This window comes from Harmonia axyridis, chromosome 2 (assembly GCF_914767665.1).
Source record: "Harmonia axyridis chromosome 2, icHarAxyr1.1, whole genome shotgun sequence".
NCBI classification, from domain to species: domain Eukaryota; kingdom Metazoa; phylum Arthropoda; class Insecta; order Coleoptera; family Coccinellidae; genus Harmonia; species Harmonia axyridis.
Window position 1 is genome coordinate 7,412,102 of NC_059502.1, and position 27,828 is coordinate 7,439,929.

A 27,828-nucleotide genomic window follows, 5' to 3' on the forward strand; every position below is an offset into this window, starting at 1 on the left:
GCTTTCACGACGTGCCATAAAAATCATTTTCCTTAACTTTCAATTTTCCACTAAAAGTAGTGTAGGATTTTATAAAAGAAGTCTGTGATCTAATTAAGAGTTAATTTTATTCCTGAGATGCCTTGAAAGATGGTTGTTAAAAAAACAAAGTGATTCAGAATGTCCTAACCTTGAATTATTGTAAGTTTCGATTTTCAAAGGGGTCAGAACATGAGAGGGTTGAATGTTGACATGGACTGGAAAAGTGAGTATTAACTTTTTAATAAAGCGATGTACCAAAAAAAAAATGAGTAAAGAACTGATGTGAAGTCAGGAGCTTTTGATAATTAATAATACGCCAATTGTGCCCTTGGAGATCACAAAACCAGGACCGGCATGAGTAATTTCGGCGCCTGAAACAAAGAATTTTCAACGACTCTGGTGAAAAAGCCTCAATAACAACATGACCTCCCTCATAATCATAACTAGTTTCGAATGTAAATTTTCCATATGTTGAATGTGTAAACATCGGATTATTCCAAATAATTCGAAAGCGAAGGTAGTCTTGTTTTTCGTATTTGTGAAATACATGATGATTTTATCCCTCTTTCAATGAGGGTAATAGGGAATTCTATTTTCTATTGTTTGGGCTGACATGTGTTATTTATTCCATAGGCGGCTTAGTAGAGGGATTTTTATTGCAGGGATTGTTCACAAACGCAACGGAGCGAAACAACCTTAAGTTATTTTTAAGAATCAAGAATGGAATATGAAAAAGGCCCAGCAAACTGAGACTCCTGAAACGGTCCATTTGGAAGACTGATTCGATTGAAATGAAAAGAAAAACATTTTTCGTGGAATTCTATTACATAACCGTCAAATGAATAAATTCGCAGAAAGATGACCAAAACTTCCACGAAAAAAAAACAGATGCTATCAATACCACAACTTCCTCTTTACGTTGAAAGCAATTCAAAAACAAATGGCTCGTGACAACCAGCGTTTCGATTCGAATATAAGCTGTACACATTGAAATCAAATAAAATGCCTTATCAGTTTTTTCCAGAACTAGTATGGTATAATTATAATGGCCTAACTCAATTCGCAATCAAATTAGCGACGTCAATCGCCATAGAATCTATCACACATCACTTTTCTCATTATTTCCCAATCAATCCAATTCGACCAATATCGACCATGAAATTTTTATTTGGTTCTGACGATAAAAACGGCGAATTTTACTGTAATTCAATTTTTTTACGATAAAAATAACGAACGCTGTCAATCAAGGACGAATTGTGGAAATCTGAATTGGATGTCCAATTTATGAATTCTGTGGATGGTTGGAGTATAGAATGTCCAATTGTGTTTGTCTTCACGATGATTCTCGAAATGATTCTAATTTCTTGAAATTTCAAGATAGATTCTGATCACGAAAGCCTCAGATTTTTCTCTAAAAAATTAGTCAACATTGTTATAGTAAAGGGTGTTTTTTTTTAGAGGTATATAACTTTAAATTGCAATAAAACAACGATGGATTATTCGATTGACATGAATTTTATTTATCCGCAAGATTATCTTGTGGCATTACATTTTGAATATAATTTCTGGTATATGACCGCCACGGCTGGATCGGATATAGTCCAATCTGGACGTCCAATTTTCGATGACTTTTTCCAACATTTGTGGCCGTATATTGGCAATAACACGGCGAATGTTGTCTTCCAAATGGTCAAGGGTTTGTGGCTTATCCGCATAGACCAATGACTTAACATAGCCCCACAATAAGTAGTATAGCGGTGTTAAATCACAAGATCTTGGAGGCCAATTCACAGGTCCAAAACGTGAAATTAGGCGGTCACCAAACGTGTCTTTCAATAAATCGATTGTGGCACGAGCTGTGTGACATGTTGAGCCGTCTTGTTGGAACCACAGCTCCTGGACATCATGGTTGTTCAATTCAGGAATGAAAAAGTTAGTAATCATGGCTCTATACAGATCACCATTGACTGTAACGTTCTGGCCATCATCGTTTTTGAAGAAGTACGGACCAATGATTCCACCAGCCCATAAAGCGCATCAAACAGTCAGTTTTTCTGGATGTAACGGTGTTTCAACATACACTTGAGGATTAGCTTCACTCCAAATGCGGCAGTTTTGTTTGTTGGCGTAGCCATTCAACCAGAAGTGCGCTTCATCGCTAAACGCGATATACGTATTCCGCACAGAACCATTATTTTCGAAATAAAATTGCACTATTTGCAAGAGTTGTTCAGGCATGAGCCTATTCATGATTAATTGCCAAACCAAACTGAGAATAAATCACTTGATAGCTGTTAAATCGGTAGCCATCTCGAACAGTAATGCCAACTTAAAATTATATACCTCTATAAAAGACACCCTATATATCCAAAGTCACTTGGAACAAGCTGAATATTCCAATTTCATAAGGGTTGTCCAAGTTCCCAGAAATTCCTTTGGGACCAGTGAATTTATAGCCTTTCATTACTTTCAAATGAACCCCGCTGATCGCGGTATCCACTTCAAAGTTCAAGTGACTTTGAATATACTATACCTCCAACAGTGATACATGTATTCTAACGCTCGTCTAACTTTTCAATACCTTTTCTGCAAAAAGATTGATAGTTGCTTTCGAAATGAGCTTTGACCTCATCAGCAATCACTTCTTCATTATCGCCAAAGCCCAAACTTCTTTCCTTGGATCATTTTTTGAGGTCTGCACAAAGCCACTAATCACTGAGGGTCAGATCTGGAGAATCTGGGTGATCAAGCAGTTGGAAGCGTAATTCGTTCAATTTGAGTTTTCATCGATTCAGGATAAGGAGGGTCTTGGTGAAAGATATTTTTTCTTTTACATTTGACGTAGTTCTTTCTCAATTTCTGCACCCAAGCGAGCCAAAAACGTTGTATTATGTTCACTGTTGATAGTTTCACTTTTGTCAATATAACCATTCACGTCTTCACAGGACTGTATTGATGATTCCATGTCTCATCCACTGTCACACCTTGATGCAAAAAAATCGAGTTTATTCCACTCAAACAGCTCCGAACTGTCTTCGGAATTGACAACGAGTCTGCACAGTATTTTTTCTATCAAAAACAGTGTTGTATCAACGCACAAAACCCATTCTTATCAATTTTTCAAACAACAACAATTGTATAGTCAATCAAAATTGCAATATCTCGATTCACACGCATCTTTTGGAGCTTGATACTAGAATAATGATGTAAAGATTTCATAGCTCTCGTTCAAACTTTTTCCGCGGAGGACCTGGATTCGAATCCACCGCATTCGGTTTTTTCTTCAGTTTTTTAATTATTCAAAATATTCTACCATGAAATAATATCAAAAATGTAAAATTCTTAAGGTTTTTGGTTTTCACTTGATTAGTAGGTTAGATTATAATCATTGTAATCAAAGTGATTATTCCAAATGCTTAATATAACAATGTGAAACGTTGTACAACATAGTCAGAATCTAGTTCAAATGTGAATAATCCTACTGAATTGTAGATAACAACTCTATTAATGTCATAGTGAAACGATTCCTCATCTCTGACTGTAAACAATGATATCGAATGATATCAACTAATATGCACCTATTTATTATCACTAATACACTAATACAGGAATAGAAAAATAACGCATGATGCGTATATATGACATTAAATATCATTGTCTAAATGACGAAATGAGTTAATTTTGTTTATACTTTGTTCAGTAAAGAGTTTTTGGATTTGAATAGGTAAGTCAAAATTTAGTTATTATTCTTTGATGAATTATTATTATTGAAAAATTTGAAGAATCTACAAGCGACTTTTTCAAATATTGGGTGAATTATGAACTGAACGAATTTCATTTTAAATAATGTTTGAGTCACCCCGTGTCTAACCATAATTTTTATTAAAATCATCACCTTATGTGTAAGCACTATTTGTCGGTCAAAAATGTTTCATTCAAGATGTTTTCCTAGGAGAACTTAGTTCGAGGAAAGGCTATTTTCCAACTTCGACACCCTGTATCTAGAAAACTAGTCATAGAATTGAGTTGAACCCATTGACTTTCTTGTTCAGGAAGTCGTTTTCTACAATATACGAAAAATTCAAAAAAATTGACTGGTGACAATTTTTTCCATTATGCTATTGCCTGGTCCTTTCACCAATTTAAGGGTTTCTTTCTAAATTCTAAGAAGTGAAATATCTCAGATCTGTTGACAGTTTACCTGATGCCGGGACAAATATTTATATTTATCCTTGATCAACTCGGGCGGCACTTAAACCATTGTTCAGAACTATAATAATAGAACCGTAAAGTATTATCGATAATTTTTATAACATTTCTATGAACGAATTTCAGTTTTTAAGCTATGACAAATAATTATACGGGATTTTCATTCTCTTTTATTCTAAGAATCTAGGAATTAAAACTGTTGATTCAAAGTAATCCAATTCTGTATCAAACGAGAGGCATCATTCTACATGGTGTTGCTTTGGGCTCTGACTGTCTTTGTGACCCACCGAGAAAACGATATTATGACTTTTATTATATTCTTCCTGAAGTTATAACAAGCGAGTTACGTGGTCCATTTTCTCCATCTTTATCACTCTTGTTTAGTTTTCCTTAGCACATTAGCACTGGTTAACGGGGTTAACCTGTCTCAAAACTATACATTGCTTACTTCATATAAATAAAGCTCACAGAAAAAATACATTTGACGAACGTTGATAATTGCTTTTTTCCACATGCATGCAAAAAGCAAATTTTTATTGAACTATATTTAGTGGAAAAAGAAGTTCTTTATTGCACTAGTGCAATAAAGTTTTTATTGCACTCATCTGTCATTCTACTTCAACGTACTGTCATCATGACAAACATATATTTCAGCCTGAAGGAAATAACGATGTACAGTTACCAAGTACTAGTACGTTTACAGCAGTAACAAATCAAGAAGTGGATTTAAGAAGTACTTCACTACGAAATATTCATATTGAAAATTGCACCAATTGTTCATTCACTTTCAACATTGAGGGTAAAAATGAAGTTTGAGTCAAATTGTTCGTAACGTATTAGTTCCTGTTTCAATGAAAATCGATATTAATAATAAAGTATTCAAGTTGCGCTTTTCATTTTCCTACACCTAGTGCCGCACCTCAATAAATCATTTTTTGCTTTTTGCATGAACGTAGAAAAAATGTTGTATGCAACTCGTGCAAAAATTGTTTATTGCAGTCGACGTGAAATTGTCCGACGAGGCCGTTAGGCCGAGTTGGACAACACGTCGAGTGCAATAAACATTCACTTTTTGCACTTGTTGCATAAATAACTATTATTACACTCATAGTTTAAATTTCCTTCTACCTCCTTCATAAGACCGCAAGTGCTGGTCAGCCAGTCCGTGTGCCATTAAATAAGTGATAGTCCGAGGGAGCAACGTCTGGAGGAGAAGGACTTCCCATTTCAACGTTTCCAAGTATGTCTTGACCACTTTCGCAACATTGGGTCGAGAATTGTCATGCTGTAAAATGACTTTATCATGTCTCTCAAAATATTGCGGCCGTTTGTCTTCAAATACTCGGCTCAAACGCATTAATTGCGTTTGATAACGATCGACTGTGATTGTTTCGGTCATATTTAACTACTCATATTACACTACGCCGAACTGGTCCCACCAAATACTGAGCATGACCTTGGAACCGTGAATATTCGGTTTGGCCGTCGATGTGGGAGCATGACCGGGATAAGCTCATGATTTTATGCGATTGGGATTATCGTAATGAACCCATTTCTCGTCTCCAGTCACAATTCGTTACAGAAATCCCTTCCGTCTTTGCCTTGCAAGCAGCTGTTCACGAGCAAACAAAGAACGTTGATCATCTTTCGGTTTTAACTCGTACGGCTCCCAATTTCCTTGTTTTTGAATCATTTCCATGAATTTCAGGCGTTTTGAAATGGCTTGTTGCGTCACTCCCGATGATTCTGCCACTTCTTGTTGCGTTTGACACGAGTCTTGATAGAGTAATGCCTCCAATTCTGCATCTTCGAAAACCTTCTCTCTTCCACTGCCATGTTCTTGAAGCGTTGAAACCACACTCGACACGTTTTTTCACTAATAGCTCCTCATCATAGGTATTTGAAAGCATTCGATAAGCCTCAGCCGCAGATTTCTTCATATTAAAGCAGAAAATTAAAATCTCCCGCAAATGACGACAATTTGCCTTGTAAGCTGACATGTTCAATCGAATATTTCCCTCCTGTCAAAAATTCTATGTATCTGGAGAACAATTATCGAAAATTACAGCGATAATTGCATTGTAGGAAGCGAAACTGCACTGCGATAATTGTTCTGTTCATAGATGCTTAGTTTCTATGCATCTTACACAGTTCGAATCTATGGCAATTCCATTCTAAATCAGTTTGACAGGTAATGTAACAGTTTATTCGGGAAATATTCCCCCGAATTACACTCGTGCATCAAAATTATCGGATAATTTCGCATTCCAGCGTGTTTTCTTTGAAAAACTGCATTCGGTCATTTTCATTTTTGGAGAAAGAGCCCTCTTTCTCCTAAAATGAAAATGAACTCATGCAGTTTTTATGACAACACGCTGTCATGCAAAATTATCGGTAATTTTGATGCACTTGTGCAATTACTCATGAGAATAACTTTATGATGTAGACACAAATCGACTAATATTTCGATGGCTCTATGTTTACAAATACCTAAGCTTATTGTTTGATATCTACGATCTATTAATTTCGACTATTCAGTCAGTCACTAATCAATCACTTTAAAGTAAGGGAATATAGCACCAAACTTAACTTTCCATTTTCGAAAAATATGCATGTTTGCAAATGGAGTACTAGTTTGGAGTAGTTTGGTGCAACAGATTACTGGTTTCCTTGTTTTTCCTGAATTTTTGAGTTGACAGATTCGTCATATCAATTCGAGAAGATCAGATAAGATAGGAAATAGAATATCTAGGCCTAAATTCAGACCAGACCATCAACGGCGATTATTATATAGCCTTATTGGATCGTTAAAGGATGAAATCGTTAAAAACGGCCCCATTTGAAGAAAAGGAAGGTGCTGTTTCATCGAGACAATGCGCCGTGTCACAAATCAATGAAAACAATGGCAAAATTGCATGAATTGGGCTCTGCAAATATGCTATTATAATAGGAGACTTCAACGTGAACAAAGCCAAGAAACAACAAATCAACAACTTTTTGAAAAGCAAACAGTTCATTAAAGCTGAAACACCACCAACATTTTTGATGAATGAGAATGAAGATAGTACTCCTGACTTAATATTTTATACTAACAATATAAAACAGAATATTAAGCAAATTGAATTAACCCCCGATTTGGGCTCAGACCATCTGGCAATGGTTGTTGAGGTTGACCTGATTATGGAACCAAAAGAAGAACTGAAAAAGATTATACCTAATTACAGCAAATGCAAAATAGAAAAAGTAAACGAGGAAGTAGAAACATTCATTGAAGTGAACGAAAATGTACTTTTAAATGAAGAATATATAGAAAGATTCAACAATGCCTTATCTTATAGTGTAAAAAAACACACACCCATGATTTCAAGACATCCATTCATACACGAACTTCCTCCATATATCATTAAAATGATCAAATATAAAAGAAAAATGTACAGAGAATATCGTATAAGCGGAGATCCTTGTTTCAAAAAAGACCTGAATGATTACAGCAAAAATATTCACAAAATGATACAACAGTATAAAGAACACAACTGGATAACAATTTGTAATAAGATCAATGATTACAAAGGTAAAATATTTTTCAAAGAAGTCAACAAACTGTCTAGATATAAACAGACTTATGAAATTCCCACACTGGAAGATAATGTGAAAGAATATCAGTCAGATGAGGAAAAATGTGAATTATTTGCAAATCATTATCAGAACACATTTAAACTGAATGAAGATGTCAACTTTGATAAAAATCATTTCTACAGGGTAAATAAATGGTATGAGAGTTATTTTAACAAGGCTAGTAACATCAATAGTGAGTCAATTGAAATTAATGAAGAAGATTACTACCAAATCCTTCATAAATCTAAAAATACAACACCAGGAGTCGACAACATCCCATGGTCCATTGTCAAAGCACTGAAAGAGAGTACACATAAGAAACTGAGGGAAATTTATGAGTATTGTTTGAATAACAGCATATTCCCTAAAATTTGGAAAACAGGTACCATAATAAATATACATAAACCAAATACAGATAACCGAAAAGTTGAAAACTACAGACCTATCACCCTGCTTCCAGTACTAGGGAAATTTTACGAAAAATTAATAAAGAAGGTGCTAGATGTACATATAAACAAACATATACCAAATTTTCAGTTTGGATTCAAGGAAAATAATTCAACAAACCATCCTCTCTCAATTTTGATATCTAATGTACAAAACTCAACCTTAGGAAAATCAAGATCTGCTGCTTTATGCTTGGACATACAGAAAGCCTTTGACAGTGTGTGGCACAGAGGACTTTTATATAAGTTGAATGAAACAAAATGCCCTTACTACCTAATAAAGATATGTCAGCATTTCCTAGAAAACAGAAAACTAACTGTTAAAATAAATAATACTGTTTCCAACCACTTTAGTCCAGATCAAGGCACACCTCAAGGATCTCCACTTTCGTCATCACTGTATAATTTCTATTGTTATGATATGTACACCAATCCATCTAAAAATCAATATCTGCTACAATTTGCTGACGACACAACATTGATAGTACATGAAAAAACAATACAAGGCTGTATACAAAACCTACAAGAACAAGTAAATACAATCACAACATGGTTCCACAAGTGGAGATTGAAACCAAATCCAAATAAGTCTCAGTTTATCATCTTTGATCACTTAATTAGCCCAAATTCACCATCTATAAATATCAATGGAATAAATATAAAACCGTCACCAACTATAAAATATTTAGGAGTTCAAATTGACAACAGATACAACTTTAATGCTCACACAAAGATGATAAAGAAAAAGACTATTTCCAGAGCCACATATTTTGCCAAATTAACATATAGGTCACAAGGAATCAACATACAAACCGCAGCAAAAATATATAAAGCAATTTGCAGGCCCTTGATTGAATATGCTCACCCACTGTATGCAAACTGCAAATCCAGAGCAATGAAAAATCTACAAGTAGCAGAAACAGCAGCCCTGAGAAAAATAACAAGAATGCGACATCCAAATAATATTCTACATAATCCCCCTAACCAACTTTTATATGAAAAGACAGGAATTGAACAGATAAATGAAAGAATTAAGAGACTCAACAAGAAGTTTCATTCTAAACTCATTGAACATCAGAATATAATCGAACAATACCATGACGATGGAATAAATAAGTCAACAAGAAAACACCCTACACAAACACTTTTGAAAATTTTGAATACCAATTAAATAATATTATATGTTATAAAATGTATTATATTTAAGTATAAAAAAAAAATGTAAATTAAAAGGCTGAAGGACCCTAGGTCGGTGGCCTTTTGTTTAACAATAAATATCAGTTACTACTACTACTGTGTTTTACTATGGTAGACCGGGGACTTTTCAATTGGCCTGTTATAGCACCAAATGACTTTCTTAACTTTTCACTTTTAGAATATGCATATTTTCCGAGCAGCGTGATTTATTTGAAAGATTCACATTGGCTAGTAAAGGATGTTTTTTTCGGGGTATATAACTTTAAGTTGGCATTACTGTTCAAGATGGCGACCGATTTAACAGCTGTCAAGTGATTTATTCTCAGTTTGGTTTGGCAATTCATCATGAATAGACTCACGCCTGAACAACGCTTGCAAATAGTGCAATTTCATTTCGAAAATAATGATTCTGTGCGGAATGCGTATCGCGCACTACGTCCATTTTATTTTGTTTAGCGATGAAGCGCACTCCTGGTTGAATGGCTACGTCAACAAACAAAACTGCCGCATTTGGAGTGAAACTAATCCTCAAGTGTATGTCGAAACACCTTTACATCCAGAAAAACTGACTGTTTGGTGCGCTTTATGGGCTGGTGGAATCATTGGTCCGTACTTCTTCAAAAACGATGATGGCCAGAACGTTACAGTCAATGGTGATCGGTATAGAGCCATGATTACTAACTTTTTCAATCCTGAATTGAACAACCATGATGTCTAGGAGCTTTGGTTCAAACAAGACGGCGCAACTGTGAATTGGCCTCCATTCTGTGGGGCTATGTAAAGTCATTGGTCTATGTGGATAAGCCACAAACCCTTGACCATTTGGAAGACAACATTCGCCGTGTTATTGCCAATATACGGCCACAAATGTTGGAAAAAGTCATCGAAAATTGGACGTCCAGATTGGACTACATCCGAGCCAGCCGTGGCGGTCATATGCCAGAAATCATATTTAAAATGTAATGCCACAAGATTATCATGCGGATAAATAAAATTCATGCCAATCGAATAATCCATCGTTGTTTTATTGCAATTTAAAGTTCTATATATCTAAAAAAACACCTTTCAGTTTAGTGCAACATATACCTGTCTTCCGTGTTTTTCCTAAATTTTTGAGCTGACAGATTCGTCATATCAATTCTAAAAGATCAGATAAGATAGGAAATAAAATATCTACGCGAGATTTCAGTAGTGTTTTCGAATGTAATGTCAAATGCACACCACACAAACTTGCAACCTGGCCCTTTCAATAAATAAATTCACCACAGTCCGATAAATTTTACGATCTTTTATCATTTCTGCGAGTTTTCATTCAAATGACCTGTGGTGGGAAAGCACAATAATCGAAAAGTTATCTGAATCGCTTGACCAGTGGGTGATGTGTTTCTATCGATGACAAACATTTCTCCGGTATCATTGAGTGATCCTCGTTTCGATTTGTGGTCCCAATTACCCCATTCGGAGTCAAAATGGGAAACAAGAATCTGTACAAACCGTGCATACATGGTGAGTATGGGGTTGAGACATGCATTAAGGGAAATTCTGAAAAATTTCCATTTAAATTTTTTTTTCGATCTTTGAACAACTTTTGAAATCATTCAGAAAAAAATTCCAGGTCTGATGCTGGTCAGATTTCGCTCGTTTGTTCGTTAACAGAGGAATAAAGTACTGTGATTAAGTTCAAGTATGCGAATATCATATTTCAATTGCGCTTTTTTTCACTCTATAAATGCCTTAGATGTTAAACTGACATTTGCCTTTTTGAATATGTATGTTCACCAAAGTTTTATCGCATAGATCTCTACTCGATGAAAATCTATTTACATTAAAATATCAAATGACTGTGGAAATTGAAATTCGCCAATTTTAATCTATCCCAGCATCTCATTTATTCATCTGAATTATTCATTCAATATCGAACGAAGAACGAATTTTTGAGAAAAACCTTCTTTCTTTTCTTTCTGATCAAGGAATTCTGAAACTGAGTTTCCATATGAATTACTTCTTCAAATGAAGGGATTTCCAATGAGAGTTTCCATTACGATATTGAAAAAATCGAATATATTTTAAGAGGAATCAATGGATGCTTATTCCATTGTAAAGAGAAAGAAATGCCATTTGCCATGTAAAATATATCAGCCAAATGGCCATCAAGTCTACGATTGTAGCACCATATTCTTCTCATGAAATTTTCCATGACCAATTTGCACATTTGGGTCTGTATGTCCTCGATATAACTTCACGAATTCCATCTTTAAGATATAGAATCGATTGTGAAGCATTGGCATACCCTTTATCCTTCTCCTGCCCCCAAAGAAAACATTCTTAGAAATAACACGCATAAGATTTTTTTCCTGCAAAATTGCGATTGTTTTGGAGCATGTGGTGTGGCACATAGTGCCTTTTTGTTGAAAATAAACATCGTCCACATCATTATCTTCCAATTCCGGCCATGAAAAACCATTAATGATAGCTCAGTAGCTCAATCCATTCACCGTTACAGTTGCGCCAACCTCATTTTCGAATTGCTAAGATCCAATCACACCACCAGACCCAAAACTATACCAAAAAGTGATACGTTGAGGATTTAGAGGATTTCTAAAAATCATTCTTGGATTTCCTGAGCCCCAAATGCGACAATTCTGCTTATTAACGTAGCTTCCGAGGTCAAAAAAGGTCTCACCATTGAAGATGATTTTTCGATGAAAATCCGGATCTCTTTGATGTATTTCAAGGACCCAATCAGCGAAGATCCGAGGTTGCTGGTGATCGACCAGCTTGATTTCTTGTGTTCACTGAACTTTAAAAGTCTTAAGATTTAAGTATTTATGAAAAATACGGTGTAATGTCGTTTTTGGAATACCAAATTCCCAAAATTGACGATGAATCGACTAACCTGTGTTTTCTTCAACAATACTGGCTACAGCAGAAATATTCTCATTGAAGCGACGTACAGGGTTTCGATTCTTCACATCACTAACTTGTTCCAATAGCTCATATTCCTCCACTAGTTGCCGCTATTGCCGGCCGAGAAGATTCTTCAAGACGACCCAAAAGTTCTTTTGTTTTGCGAACTGAAACTGCAAAATTTTCACCATTTTGTAGTGAATTTTAACAATTTTATTGCGTTGTTGGAGCGTTCCATTTTCAGTAAATGGCGTAGTTTTTACTTTTCAAATGTCAACTTTAAAAGTGACAGCTGCCCAGATAGTGGGCTATTCAAAATGAAACCTTTTATTGAAAAACACTAACAACAAATATTTCAATTTATCTGTAGTGAAAACATAGATACTTTTTCTCATCATGATCAAATATCAAATAGTAACGGCTGAAATTGATCAATATTTGAAAAAAAAATGTTGCACAGATCCCGGTTTGTTTGTATGACAGGCCGAAAGGCAAGAAACATTCTTCACATATAGGGTGTACTTCAGGGTTCTCACCTGTGTCCCTTTCTCTTCATAATATATAGTGACAAATGGCATCATAATAAATAATATCTCATATAATATGTACAACAGTCCTGTAGTGAATGTATTAAAGAGCGCTCAAAGGCTACTGACTTCACTTCAGTGCCTCATTTTGAAACAATTTTCTTGAGGAAAATTCGAAGAAATAAAAAGCCAGATCACTCATTCAAATTTTAATTATGAGAAACCATGAGTAGGTATAGCACATGAACAGTAAATTGAAAACAACCAAAACAAAATTCTTATTACTAATGGAATAAATACGCACAATCATAATAAGTACATCGGCAACATTGCAAAAGGCGGACAACACACACTTTAAAAACAGATCGTTCTATCATTTCTATTATTTTCGAATTTTTGAGCAAGGAATGGTCTCAAACGATAAGGTTCGTCTCATGAAGAATTACTGGTGTGAAGCCAGGAGCTTTTGAGCGCACGTTCATTCATGCGTTAATTGCGACCTTGGAGACATGGAACATAAAGCTATTAACACAGTTATGTGGTCTTCAAGAGCGCAATTGATACATGAATGACGAGTTCTCATAATCTCCTGACTTCCTCTACACAGTTGTAATTTTGTTCACTTCCGCCCGAAAGAGTAGCAATTCACGGCATAATTTGATATTCAAGCTACTTGACTTGATATTCAAGCTACTCGACTTGGGCTTGATTTGAAATCAACTTAATTTAAGTCAAGAAGAAGTTTTTCAACGTCAAGATTCATTCATCAAATACTTGACATTGAAAAACTATTACTTGACATAAATTTGAGTTGATTTCAAGTCAAGTTCAAGCTTGAATATCAAGTCAAGCCGTGAATTCCTACGAAAGAGCACGATCGTTGTTGTCGAGAACCAAACTGTCAGATTTTTCACGAAATAAAAATCTTCTGTGTATAATTTGCAACGTTTTTTCACATAGATATTATGCAATATTAGTATGATCAAATCCCCGATGATGTTCTTGTACTGATTCATGGTCATTACTAACTGACAGTTCAAAGTCCTCTTTCCTATTTCACGCACCTATTCACAACGAAGGGAAATCCAACGGTTTCCAGCAATATACATCAGACTGAGTTAGTTCAGTTTCAGTATGACGGAACTAAAATGCTAGGTTAGGTTGATCAACCTCCCAAAAATTCTTATATTTGTTGCTTCAGTAAAATCGATAGAGCCAAAATGACATCTAGGGCTAATTATAGATACAGTGTTGTTCAACCTGTTACCCAAAGAAAATGTGAGTGAAATATATTATTATCTTGTTATGGGTAGGAGATTATTGTTCAAATCTGATCGATACCTACAGCTGATTTGTGTTCACTGTTCCAGTACTTGAAAAACACAGATATAATTGATAGAAATGTATTGTGAATGATTTTATCAGTGCATCTTCTTTTATGTTGTCAATTATGAATGTCTGATAATAAAATTAATTCACGGTGCCAGGGGCGTACTAGCCCCAGTTTCCTATCTGTGAATTTTCACCAGAGTGGAAAAGAATGTTCAGATCGTGATTTATAATTTAATGTACCTAAATTTATTTGATGTTTCTGTCCAATTTACCTTGTTTTCGTTATTATTAAAAGCAAAGAAAATAAATCGGGGTCGATATTCGATGTTTTCCTACTTGATTCGATAAATATTAGTTGTCATTTCAACTTCAAAAATAAATACATGATAAATTGAAGATCTCTTGGTCTTAATAGTAAATTGATATGATTGTTGAATGTGTTCCTCTATAACAAAAGTCACATGAAGTGGAACGTCATCCAACCCTTTTATGGCAAAGTCACCACGCTCCGCTAGGGAGATGGATGGTGTATATGGCAGGGACCCCTGAGTAACCATACTGACGATTCCATAAGTGATACTACAATGAAACACCGCAATCGCCAAAATATAATTTCTATACAGGCTTCTCAGTCAAATAACCCTTCAACATACTGATTTAATCTGTAACGTCTACTAGGTACTGTTTTACAATCAGGAAAAATTTCATCAAGTTGGAATTGATTGTTTATATAGGTATCAAAAATAGCTCAAATTCTTCAATAATCCTTTACGTCATAGCGATGAATCAATCGACAAAATATGGTTTCAACCGGAATTCGATAAAATATTGAAGCCTTCAATCGCATTTTATTTCTATGACTCATCAATGGATAATAAATAAGAGAATGGATATAACTTTGAATTAAAAAATGTTGTATTCTTATTCTAGGGAACATTTCTGTTATAATTGCACAAGTGCGTGACATCCAAAAATAACCCAATGCAATATTCATAAGATAACATGTTTGAATGTAATATTATTCTGTAATTTTCATGGAGTGTAATTGATTGAAATATTTCACGCATAAAGAAATATTTATGTCGATAGTACTTCTATGTATGAGAGAAAAATTTTTATACGATTCAAAGATTTTGATACAAAAAAGTATCTAACGATTAGATTATACCGATGATTGGCAAATTCGATATCACGAAAATTACTTCAAAGTGAGGCAAGTCAAGAAAGGACCTAACTCTGAAAATAATGATTCTATGAACATCGAAAAAATTCATATTCATTCAAATCCATTCTGTGTTCATGAGATCAAAAATGTCATTTGAAGCCAAACAAAATAATCCTATTCTTGTTAAATCTAATCAATAGAATTTCATGAGAGTTTATGATAATAGACAATGGATAGCTCAACGCAAAAATCATGTAATAAGTAAGAGAAAAATGTTGATTTAAATATTTGAAGAATTTTCTTTGAAACATACCTATGCAAAGTTGACTATTTGAAATTTTTCCAGGCATGTCCAAAAGATGGGACAAGTTCACGTTACTTATGTGGAAGAACTGGATACTGCAATACAGGAAACCTTTACAGACTGTGATAGAAATTTTAGCACCCGTATTATTTTCAATATTGTTAGTTATTGTAAGAAATTTAGTTGAACCAACGCACAATCCCACGTTGTTGTTCGAGCCATTTTGTCCAACGTCACCTTTGAAAAGCGATGTTTTTTCTTTCATTTGTGACCTCAAAGAGAACACCACCTCCAAAAGATACAACATTTCAGGTGCAGGAAATTTCAGGTGAGTGTTCGATTTTTAATTTTCATAAAATATTTGAACAAACCAATCTATGGCTTCCACGGCAACTGTTGCAGCACCATATCCTTTTGGAATAGACGTTATCTTCCACGTGGCACCAAAAAAAAAATCCAAAGGTGTTAAATCACAAAATCTCGATGGCCAATTGTGATCACCTCTTCAATAAATAACACATCCAGGAGATTTTTCATGCAATATTGCGATTGTTTCGTTGCTTGTGTGGCACGTAGCGCCCTCTTGTTGAAAATAAATATCGTTCGGTGTATTATTGTTTTTGGACTGCCTAATTCCCAAGATTGACGAGGAATTGACAATTGAATTCTGTGAATGAAAAATTTTCAACATTTTTATGCTGAATTTGAACAATCAATGCGTTGTTGAAGCTTGTACTGTTCCATTTTGAATAATAGCGTAATTTTTACTTGTTAAATGTCCAAAGATGACAGCTTCAAAAGTGACAGCTGGAATTGGTCTTTAGAGAGTCATTTTAAGAGGGTTTGGGAGTTTTTTATCGCTGAGTTGACACAAACTTCCTGCATATTCGGATGGAGTTTGAGCTTCAGCTGTCTTCCACAATGATAAAAATATATAATGAAAAAACTGTTTTAAATTTTCAGTGACTTGACAAATATATCACATTTCACATTTTTCCGAAAGTTTTCTGCCTATACAAAAAAAAATAGATAAATAATAGATATTTGGATTCTTTTTAGACAATTTTTTTTGTTATGGCAGCATATACATTGAAATCAATATATTTCTGCAATCACCGCGTCCACCCGACCTGACACCGTTTGAGTTTTTCCTATTTGCTCTATTCTCATTTCTTTATAATTATTCGTATAATGTATAATTAATTTTAAAACGATGCCATCATTTTTTTCAGTACTTTAGCCATATTGTATACACCTATCAATGACGACACGGAAAGAATTATGCAACTTTCCCAGTTTGCCAGTTTAGACACTATAGGCTTCAATACTTCACAAGAACTAGTCGATTACTATAGAACGAATCAAACTATTCTGGTTGGATTAGAATTCGGTGAGATGGAAGAAGGAAAAGATATCAACGTGAAAATAAGGTGAACCTATCAGTTATATCATCAATTTCAAGCTTCGAACAACATCATTAATACCTACAGGGTGGTTCAAGTTTTATGTTTGATCATTGGATCTCCAGAACTACAAATTCCCGGGCTAACCATAAAAAAACACATTTTTTTAAAACTCGACAACACTTGTTGAACTTTCCCCACTTGTTGCACAATATACTTCTTTCTTTATAGATTTCCTTCAGAGCTTAGAGTCCCTCAAGGAGCAATTGGTGGCCCCACAGACTGGAAAACTAATCAATTATACCCCATTTATCAAATGCGTGGACCCCGAAATCCCAACGCTACCAGAGGAGGTGACCCAGGTATGTATTTTTTTTCTCCGTCGTAAATTTTGGGATCACCTTTTCATTAGGACCAACTCGCTTGTCCTGGAGTACCTTTTAGCCATTGCTCTGCTTGCGCAGGTACTTTTTTCTATAAAGAAACAGTGTTTCATCAATACACGAAACTCGTTTTTATCCATTTTTCAAATAACAACAAATGTAGCATCATAGAATCTATGTTTCGAAAAGTTACAAAGGAAAAATCAACAAGTTGGACCAAGAACGTTAAGAATTTCAAATTCAAATTAAAAAAGTGAAATACACCTCAATATCATGTGAAACTCGATTGGACCCAAGTTAAACCGCAATATCCACTCTCACAAAAGTTTCAGATTGATGATGAATTTTACCTTTCGTACACTCGATTGAGCTTTTTCTCCCAGGTTACGCTAATGAGCTGTTTTTGGCAATCCAGGAATTTCTAACGATAAGTATGATCTATATGCATCCGAATAAAACGACGTCGGACGTCTTGTCGAATTTCCCATATGTGCACGTGCGTCGCTTCCCCTACTACCAATGGGAAGAGGATCCCTTGCTGCAGGCTCTACAAGGGTTTGCCGGGCTGGTCGTCATGGTCAGCTTCTGCTACACCTGCACCAACCTGGTGAAAATGATAACCAACGAAAAAGAGAAACAACTCAAGGTGATCTATGGTATCTTTTTCCACCTAGCAAATTAACGAAATCATTTCTTCTCGCCCTTCAGGAAGCCATGAAGATGATGGGTCTTCCTAACTGGTTGCATTGGTTGGCCTGGTTTTTGAAGAGCTTCTCTTTCCTCAGCATCTCGGTGATACTGATCACGATCCTTTTGAAAGTGAAATGGTACTCAACGTCAGACTTCAGCGTGTTGACCTTCTCTAATCCATCTATTATCCTGACGTTTTTTCTTTTATACGTCTGCTCCATAATTACCTTCTGTTTTGCCATAAGCGTTTTCTTCTCCAAAGGTGAGTGCATTTTTGATCTTAGTAAAGACTTAGTGAAAAGTTGAATATGTGAATTTATTTCTGACCTACCTGTTTTTAGCTAATACTGCAGCAACAGTGAGCTCAGTCATATGGTTCTTATCCTACGTACCTTATTTGATACTTAGGAAGCAGTACGATACCTTGAGTCTTGGAGAGAAACTAGCCACGAGTTTAGGAATGAATTCTGCCATGGCTTACGGTTTGCAGATCATGCTGATGTTTGAAGGGTCAGGGGAAGGTGAGAATCTACATCTTCTTAACTAAAGGTAAATTTTGAGTTGCTTCTCATATTTTATAGGTAGTCAATGGCATAACCTCTTCAAAGCTGGATCGCCCGATGACACTCTAACTTTAGGACTGGTCTTCGTTATGTTGGTAATCGATACGATTCTGTATCTGCTCATCGCTCTCTATTTTGAAGCTGTTATCCCTGGGGAGTATGGTCTCCCCAAACCATGGTACTTCCTCTTCACCAAAAACTTTTGGTGTGACGAAACCATCATCAAAGGTAATTAGAGCTTCGTTAATTCATTGAGATATTTTGAGATTACCTTTAAAATTTCATTGTAGGTCCAGCAGAAGACATCACGACTCCGGAACATCTCAGAGGCTTTTTCGAAAAGGAACCAACCAACCTGCATGCAGGCATCCAGATCAGGAGCCTGAGGAAGGTCTTCAAGGGTAACGTGGCGGTGGACAACCTCGCCCTCAACATGTACGAGAACCAGATCACCGTCCTATTGGGCCACAACGGTGCAGGCAAGACCACCACCATGTCCATGTTGACCGGTATGTTTCCCCCTACCAGCGGTACAGCCATTATCAACGGTTTCGACATCAGAACGGACATGGACGGTGTGAGATCCAGTCTAGGCTTGTGTCCTCAGCACAATATACTCTTCGACGAGCTGACGGTGAGGGAGCATTTCTATTTCTACAGCAAGCTGAAGGGCAAGAGGGAGGAGGATATCCAGGCTGAGGTCAGGAAATACTTGAGCCTTCTGGAACTCGGACCGAAGGTGAGTTTTGCCCTATTTTTTTACATGGATCATGATCTTAATCTGTGAGTCATTTGGATTAAAACTGAGACATAGATTTGTACTTACAGGCAGACGCTAAGTCTAGCACCTTATCAGGAGGAATGAAGAGAAAACTGTGCGTCGGCATAGCCCTTTGTGGTAACTCCAAGATTGTTATGCTGGACGAACCAACAGCTGGTATGGACCCTTCTGCTCGAAGAGCGCTCTGGGAGCTCATTCAATCGGAAAAACAAGGTCAGTAGACAACTTTAAAATAGGCGAGTCCTAAAGAAATATAAACATTCCTTCGGGTGATTTAGACCTTGGCATATGAAGGTGAATACTTTTATCTATTGATTCCAGGACGCACAATGTTGCTAACAACCCACTTCATGGACGAAGCGGATCTACTCGGAGACAGGATAGCCATCATGGCAGGCGGTAGGCTCAAATGTTGCGGTTCCAGTTTCTTCCTGAAGAAGAAGTACGGGGCAGGTTACAACCTGGTCATGGAGAAATCACCACGTTGCGATCCCGAAGAGGTCAAGGATCTCTTGAAGACTTACATTCCGAACATAGAGGTAAGTTTCATGTTCCAAGTGGCAACTAATCTTACCGTTCCCATGAATGTCAGTAGAGTAGATCATACAACAGTGATTGATGAAACACAGTCACCAATCACTCTGGGTGACTAATACATGAAATTAGGCAAGAGAGGCAGAGGGTATGAGATTTTTTACCTTTTTTTCCAGATTCACAGCAACGTGGGCTCTGAACTGAACTTTCTGCTGCCTGAAGATGCCGTTTCTGTTTTCGAAGACATGTTCAGAGAGCTGGAAAGGAGTCAGAAGGAGCTAGGAGTTAACAGTTACGGTGTGTCGCTCACCACATTGGAGGAAGTGTTCATGAAGTAAGTACTTACTTAATCCCAGGACCTATTCTGATGATATTTGATAAGGTATCAAATGAAAATATTCATTTGGTCGATTCAATATTATCCCATTGCATGAAAAATAACAGGTATAGCTCCGTAGTTATATAGGATGCTCAATCGAAGGGTTTTTCAGGGTTGGAGCCGATCATGAAGGAAGTGCAAGACCTGAATCATCAGAAAATGGAATTTCCAATGGAAATCACTGCAAAGGTAATGAAATGCCCTAAAAGATTCAGTATAGAAATGTTAAACAATAAATCTTTCAGTTTCAATCGGCGGCAATCATTTTCTGACGGGTTATAAACTGATCAAAAACCAATACCTGGCCATGCTCATGAAGAAGATCCTATCGGCCCTCAGGTCTTGGCGTCTCCATCTCATAGTGCTCGCGATACCGGTGTTCATGATCATAGTGACCATGCTGTTGAACAAGGCTCAGAAACAGCCAGAACTGCCCCCATTGAGTCTCAATCTAGAGGCGTACAGCAAGCAGCGACCCACGGTCCTGGTGGAGAGCGATGGAACCACCGACTACGAGGGCTTCTTCAAGGGTCTGAGTCACGTGGGGAATTACAGGAAGGTTGACGATCTGACCAAAGAAATGTTGCGCTTGGTGAGTTCACTTTCTTTCTCTTGAAGATTTTGTAATCTAACCTAAGCTAAGAAAGGTTTTTCATTAAAATCTATTCATTTTTTGCATTGTTATATTTGTTATGTTCTACTTAATGTTCTTTGCAGACGAAGGATAATGCCCCCTCGGTGAGAAGTCACTATCTGACCGGTGCATCGTTCCAAACCGTCGAAGAAGATGCATTCTTCTTCAGCAAGAAGAATAGGTCTGTTCTGACAGCTTGGTTCAACAACGACGCCTACCATACAGCGCCTGTGGCTCTCGGTATGGTTTTGAACTCGATTTATCAGAAAATGGTCAATAGCACGTCGAAAATTAACTTCTTGAACCACCCCCTACCTTTCAAATTGACCACTCAGGTGAGAACACCCACTTATCGATTATAATGCAGCTCTCCCTTTGACCACCAGAAGACATGAGCTGGAGTATTTTTCCTTCTTTCATTTTAGTTCAACAAGTTAAGCGATGGCGATTCGATGGGTTTCAACATAGCCTTCAACCTGGGCTTCAGCATGACCTTCGTGTCGTCCTTCTTCATACTCTTCTACATCAGGGAGCGTATGACCAAGTCGAAGCATCTGCAGTTCGTCTCTGGCGTGAAGGTCTTCATCTACTGGACGACCTCTTACGTTTGCGACATCCTAACTTTCACTGTGATCCAGATAGCCACCATCATCACACTTGCCAGTTTTCAGGAAGATGGGTTGAAGGCGCCAGACGATCTTGGTATGTTTGCAAATAAAGGGTGTTTTTTTTAGAGCTATATAACTTTAAATTGCAATAAAACAACGATGGATTATTCGATTGACATGAATTTTATTTATCCGCAAGATAATCTTGTGGCTTTACATTTAAAATATGATTTCTGGCATATGACCTCCACTGCTGGCTCGGATGTAGTCCAATCTGGACATCCAATTTTCGATGACTTTTTCCAACATTTGTGGCAGTATATCGGCAATAACACGGCTAATGTTGTCTTCCAAATGGTCGAGGGTTTGTGGCTTATCCGCATAGACCAATGACTTCACATAGCCCCACAGAAAGTAGTCTAGCGGTGTTAAATCACAACATCTTGGAGGCCAATTCACACGTCCAAAACGTGAAATTAGGCGGTCACCAAACGTGTCTTTCAATAAATCGATTGTGGCACGAGCTGTGTGACATGTTGCGCCGTCTTGTTGGAACCACAGCTCCTGGACATCATGATTGTTCAATTCATTAATGAAAAAGTTAGTAATCATGGCTCTATACCTATCACCATTGACTGTAACGTTCTGGCCATCATCGTTTTTGAAGAAATACGGACCAATGATTCCACCAGCCCATAAAGCGCACCAAACAGTCAGTTTTTCTGGATGTAACGGTGTTTCGACATACACTTGAGGATTAGCTTCACTCCAAATGCGGCAGTTTTGTTTGTTGACGTAGCCATTCAACCAGAAGTGCGATTCATCGCTAAACAAAATAAAATGGACGTAGTGCGCGATACGTATTCCGCACAGAACCATTATATTCGAAATAAAATTGCACTATTTGCAAGCGTTGTTCAAGCGTGAGTCTATTCATGATGAATTGCCAAACCAAACTGAGAATAAATCACTTTACAGCTGTTAAATCGGTCGCCATCTTGAATAGTAATGCCAATTTAAAGTTATATACCTCGAAAAAAAAAACACACGTTACATAAGGTTCCTTTCATAACGGGGGTTTTTTAATTGCCTGATAATTTTCGAAGTTTGTTGTCTATGTTGTTGTCAATTGAGAATGTCGAACCGTGTTGGCATTTCTGTTCAATAAGGTATGGAAATTCATCCAAATTGTGGAAAATCACTATGAAAAAGTAAATCTGTTCGCGAAGCTCATAGAGGATCTTGGCTAAAGCGCCAATAAAATACAGCTGTTTTGAAGTTTGGTACTAACGAGTGGTGTTGCAATGACGGTGCCATCTGTGCGCCAGGTTCGGTACTCATTTTGGGACGTGTATTGCATGAAATAGAAATGTGTGATTTACAATATTTTCCATTTCAGCCAGAATATTCCTGCTGCTGTTCATGTTCTCGTACTCCGTCCTGCCACTGATGTACGCCATGTCCTTCTTCTTCGAGATACCGTCGACTGGCTACACCAGACTGAGTCTGTTCGGCGTGTTGGCCGGCGACATGGCCTTCCTCATCATCCAGTTGCTGAAGCTTCCGGTCTTGGACCTGCAGCCGCTTGCAAACACCCTCCACTGGGTATTCCTCATTGTGCCCCACTATTCCCTGTGCACTGGGGTCCTAAACAACTACAATATCTTCGCCTTCAACAAGTACTGCAGTTTATATGTAAAATCCTGCGAGATCAGGAACACGACCAAGGCTTGCTGGGATGAGGTTTGCTCCCGCTTCTCGGACTACTGCTGCAGTAAGTTTCATTGTGAATAATTTTAATTTTAGGCTGAGTCAATTAATTGTTGGTGAATAACACTAGCACGGCTAGTAAAAATACGTGCAGTTCGATTTTGCGTAGACTAGACCCCACAGTTTTGAGGAAATTCGAACTCGAAAGTTGCGAAAAAATTGAATTTCCATCCAAAAACCGTTATATCTCCTAAATTATTCGTCATAGGCCCCTCAAATAAAACGTTTTTTGAAAATCGGGTTCTGATCTGAAACATAGTGAGGTTTCTAGGACGTAGCTCACGTCCAGGAGAAGTTGCAGCCTCTGGAATCTCATCCATTTTTTTTCGAAAATTTCAAATTTTTACCTATAATTTCTGAAATAATGTATGTACCTTATCCTCATCAGCAAAAGTGAAATGGTCTTCGGTTTGGGATTGTGTTTTGTCTTCTAAAGTCGTCCCTTTCTGCAGTCAAATCAATAATTGTATAGTAAATTAATAGCACAAAGAATCTGTTGGATATCTCTCATCTTTGAAAATATTCCTTGACTTTTGAATCTTCAGAGGAACACTTCCAATGGACCCCGCCAGGACTGTCGGCCAACATCCTCTACATGTTCATCTTCGGAACAGTCATCTTCGTCGTAATCGTCATGGTCGACTACAAGATGTTCAATCTGATATTGGAGAAACTCGACAGGAGGAAACAAAAGTTTCCTTTGTCCGTACCCTTCGAGGACAGCGACGTGGCTGACGAGAAAGAAAGGATAAGGAACTGCAGCGAGCTGCAACTGAGACAAAATCACGCCTTGGTGCTGAAAGACGTTACTAGGTAGGTATTACCATTATATTATGGCTATAAGACTTGGGACCAAGTTCTCAAACTAATAATCAATGAACAAACAAACTGACAACATGTACTAAAACACCAAAAATTAGCTGGCGAAGTAATAGTTCTATACTCATGAAAAAAGGACTGAAAACTAGTTATCTAAGGAACCAAGTATTAGTTCTCGAATTGAGAACTGGTTCACAATGTAACTAACTCTAGTATCAAAGTTGTTGGACTATGAATTAATGAACTGAAAGGTAGTTCTTGAATTAACAAACTAAGAACTTTGTTCGCGAAGAACTTAATCATAAAAAAGAACTGAGAACTAATTCTCGAAATAATGAATTAAATATCAGTTCGCGAATTAAGAAATAATACATAAACTTAGGAACTAAAGAATTAGTTCATGAAATAAAAAACTAAGAAAATTAGTTCGTAAAGTAAAAAACTTGTCCATGAAAAGAATTAACGAATTGAATTAGAGTTCAAGAATCAAGAACTAGTTCTCAAACTGAAAACTAGTCGTCAATGTAACCAACTAGGAAATAGTTCCCGAATTATGAATTAATGAACTGAGAACCAGTTCATAAAATGAAAGTAAGGATATGAAAGATGAAAGTGAAGAATATGTTCATAAAAAAAGGACTGACAACCAACAAACTAAATATTAGTTCGCGAATTAAGAACTAGCTCATGGTGTAGCTAACTTTTAGGGACTAGTTCATAGTTGAACTATAAACTAAGAACTAGTTGGCGAACCAACAATCATTAAAATGAAAATACTGATAATAATCTATCTTTTCCAAACCCAGATACTACGGCAGATTCCTAGCAGTCAACGGCCTCTGTCTGGGCATCAAAGAATCAGAGTGCTTCGGCCTCCTGGGCATCAACGGCGCCGGCAAGACAACCACTTTCATGATGCTCACGGGTGACGTCAAGATGACGTACGGCAAGGCCTGGGTACGAGGGTTGAGCATCAACAGCCAGCTCAAACAGGTGCAGAAGCTGATCGGTTACTGTCCACAATTCGACGCACTTTTGGACGATCTGACTGCCAGAGAATCACTGACCATGTTCTGTCTCTTAAGGGGCATACGTAAGGTGGACTGTGCCTACATTGCGGAGAAGCTGGCGAAGGATTTCGACTTCACCAAGCATCTGGACAAGCAGGTGAAGGAGTTGAGCGGGGGTAACAAGAGGAAACTGAGCACTGCGATTGCCCTGATTGGCGATCCGCCGGTGTTGTACTTGGATGAACCAACTACAGGTAGGATCTTCTTATTCTTCCTCTTTTTTTAGGCTCACACCCTGTTTTTTCCAACTCAATCATGCGATTCGTTAGATGTTGAGATCCAGAGGAGTCTTTCCATCTTTTAGGTGGTCTACCCATGGGTCTCTTGGTTTCCGGGATTTCATCCCGTGTGATTCTCGCTATTCTGTTGAGTGCCATTCTTTCCACGTGCTCGCTCCATGCTCTCCTACGCTTCCTCCCCCATCTTACTATGTCTTGCACTCCATGTTCCTCAAGTATTGTCGAATTACGAATGCGATCTCTCAATGTATATCCCGATATTCTTCTCAGTGTTCTCATCTCGGCAACTCGTAGAATTGATTTCGTCTTACTGTTGTCAGCTATCATCTCTATTGTGTATGTCATGACTGGCCGAATGCAAGTCTTCTATATTCTTACCTTTGCGGCCTTGCTCATATATTTGTTGTTCTAAATTATATCCGCCAAGCTTCTTGAATTTCTATTCGCCTTGTTCACTTGGCTTTTTACTTCTCGTGCTCTGTCTTGATTTGCGGATATATCGACTCCTAGGTAATTGAAGACCATGACTTGCTCTATTGGTTTGTCGTCCACCACCAGCTTGCATCTTAATGGCTCCTTGCTTATAACAATTGTTTTTGTTTTTTCGATGGATATTCTCATGTTGAATCGTTTACTTATGGTGTGGAATGCGTATAACAGCGTTTGTAGATAGGTAGGTAGGATCTTCTTCTTTTTTATCACGTCAACACTTAGGATTGGTTCTACATTTACATATTGGGTGAAAAAGTATATTTTTTCCAACTATTTCTCACAACAAACTTGTAGCAATGGACCCTAACATCTTTGATGATGCGAGAGAAGTTCCGGGAGTTCAGATGGGTATGTCTGCACCATATAGTCCGAACCTGGCACCAAGTGATCTTCACAAGCTTCACCTATTTCTGCCTTTTGCCAATGCGCTTGAAGGTACAAACTTGAACTCAATAGAGGTCTGCTAAAAAAGGCTTCTGCTTGAGGGGCGAGAAGTTGGATCCTCCTTGATAACAAGTTATCGAACAAAACGAAAAATACGAAATTGCTATTTTCCCAACTACAAATATGTCCCGAACGAAACCTAACCTTCGAAAATTACGTTTTTCTAGGTATGGATCCCGCCACCAAGCGTTACCTCTGGAACGCACTGTGTGCAGTTAGGGACAGCGGAAAATGCATTGTTCTGACCTCCCACAGCATGGAGGAGTGCGAGGCGCTTTGCACGAAGATCGCCATCATGGTGAACGGCAACTTCAAGTGCCTAGGCTCCACCCAACACCTCAAGAGCAAGTTTGCCGAAGGGTACACGTTGACCATAAAGGTCAGAAAGGCGGACGGTAGCCACGGTTTAGAGCACGCTGGCACGGAATCCATCAAGAGCTTCGTCGAGAAGAGCTTTGGCAGGGTCCAGCTGAGGGAAGAGCACCAGGAGTTGATAACCTACTATATCTTGGACACCAGTATGGCCTGGTCCACCATGTTCGGAATACTGGAGAGGGGCAAGAAAGAGTTGAACATCGAGGATTACTCTTTGGGACAGTCCAGTTTGGAGCAAGTGAGTTGATAACACCATTAGGTGTATTTCGAATTATTTGCCATTATTTTTATTTATAAAATGTTTTACAGGTTTTCCTCACATTCACAAAACATCAAAGTCATGAAAGCCCACGTCATCGTGGACGCATCGATGATGTATAAAATACCAATTTCTTATGAAATATGCCTCTTAAAAAACTGTGATTTTTCAGCTAAGTTTAAGCACTCAACAATGGATTTTTATTCTATTTTATGACAAAACTATAGTTATGCAAATTTAGATTGTAAGTTTGATTTTATCCTTAAAATTAAGATAGATTAGATAGGATTGATCTTCCTATTAAAATATGGATTGAAGATAATATGTTCATTAATTAAATTAATTTATTTTGAAAAATAAATCGTTCATTCAACATGAAATGAAGTTTATTTCTTACCAAGTAATAATTTTTTTGTTTCAATTCTTGATTACTGATACAAAATCATCAAAAATAAGATTTATATAGTTTTTCTCCAATTTTGATGAAAGAAGTCTCTAATCTGATTCTTTAAATCAACATGTGTGTAAAAATGCAACAACAAGGTGGCTTTGAAGTTTTTCCACCATACTGGCAAATTGATTGAAATTTCAAAGAAATTAAACAAAAGATGAAAACATTTTGTTGGAATCCCCATTATTCATTGAAATCGATTCAATCTTTT

The 27,828-nt window shown here is 37.2% G+C and overlaps 1 protein-coding gene across 5 annotated transcripts; it reads left to right on the forward strand.

The window, feature by feature from the left end:
- On the forward strand, nt 1-27,546 carry LOC123672561 (phospholipid-transporting ATPase ABCA3-like). 5 transcript variants are annotated; one of them, XM_045606707.1, is made up of 21 exons: nt 1-244; nt 15,766-16,051; nt 16,956-17,153; nt 17,358-17,488; nt 17,893-18,155; nt 18,218-18,461; nt 18,541-18,720; nt 18,781-18,990; nt 19,053-19,501; nt 19,591-19,756; nt 19,865-20,082; nt 20,254-20,411; nt 20,569-20,645; nt 20,702-21,048; nt 21,174-21,425; nt 21,516-21,792; nt 23,098-23,472; nt 24,014-24,281; nt 25,094-25,551; nt 26,700-27,145; nt 27,217-27,546. In XM_045606707.1, the coding sequence occupies exons 1-21, from the start codon at nt 211-213 to the stop codon at nt 27,286-27,288; spliced, it is 5,109 nt and encodes a 1,702-aa protein (XP_045462663.1). In that variant the 5' UTR covers nt 1-210; the 3' UTR covers nt 27,289-27,546. The 5 variants fall into 5 exon arrangements, with proteins under 5 accessions (XP_045462663.1, XP_045462664.1, XP_045462662.1 ...); XM_045606708.1 differs by lacking the exon at nt 1-244 and adding an exon at nt 3,614-3,745; XM_045606706.1 differs by lacking the exon at nt 1-244 and adding an exon at nt 10,679-10,994.
- Nucleotides 27,547-27,828: the final 282 nt, after the last annotated feature.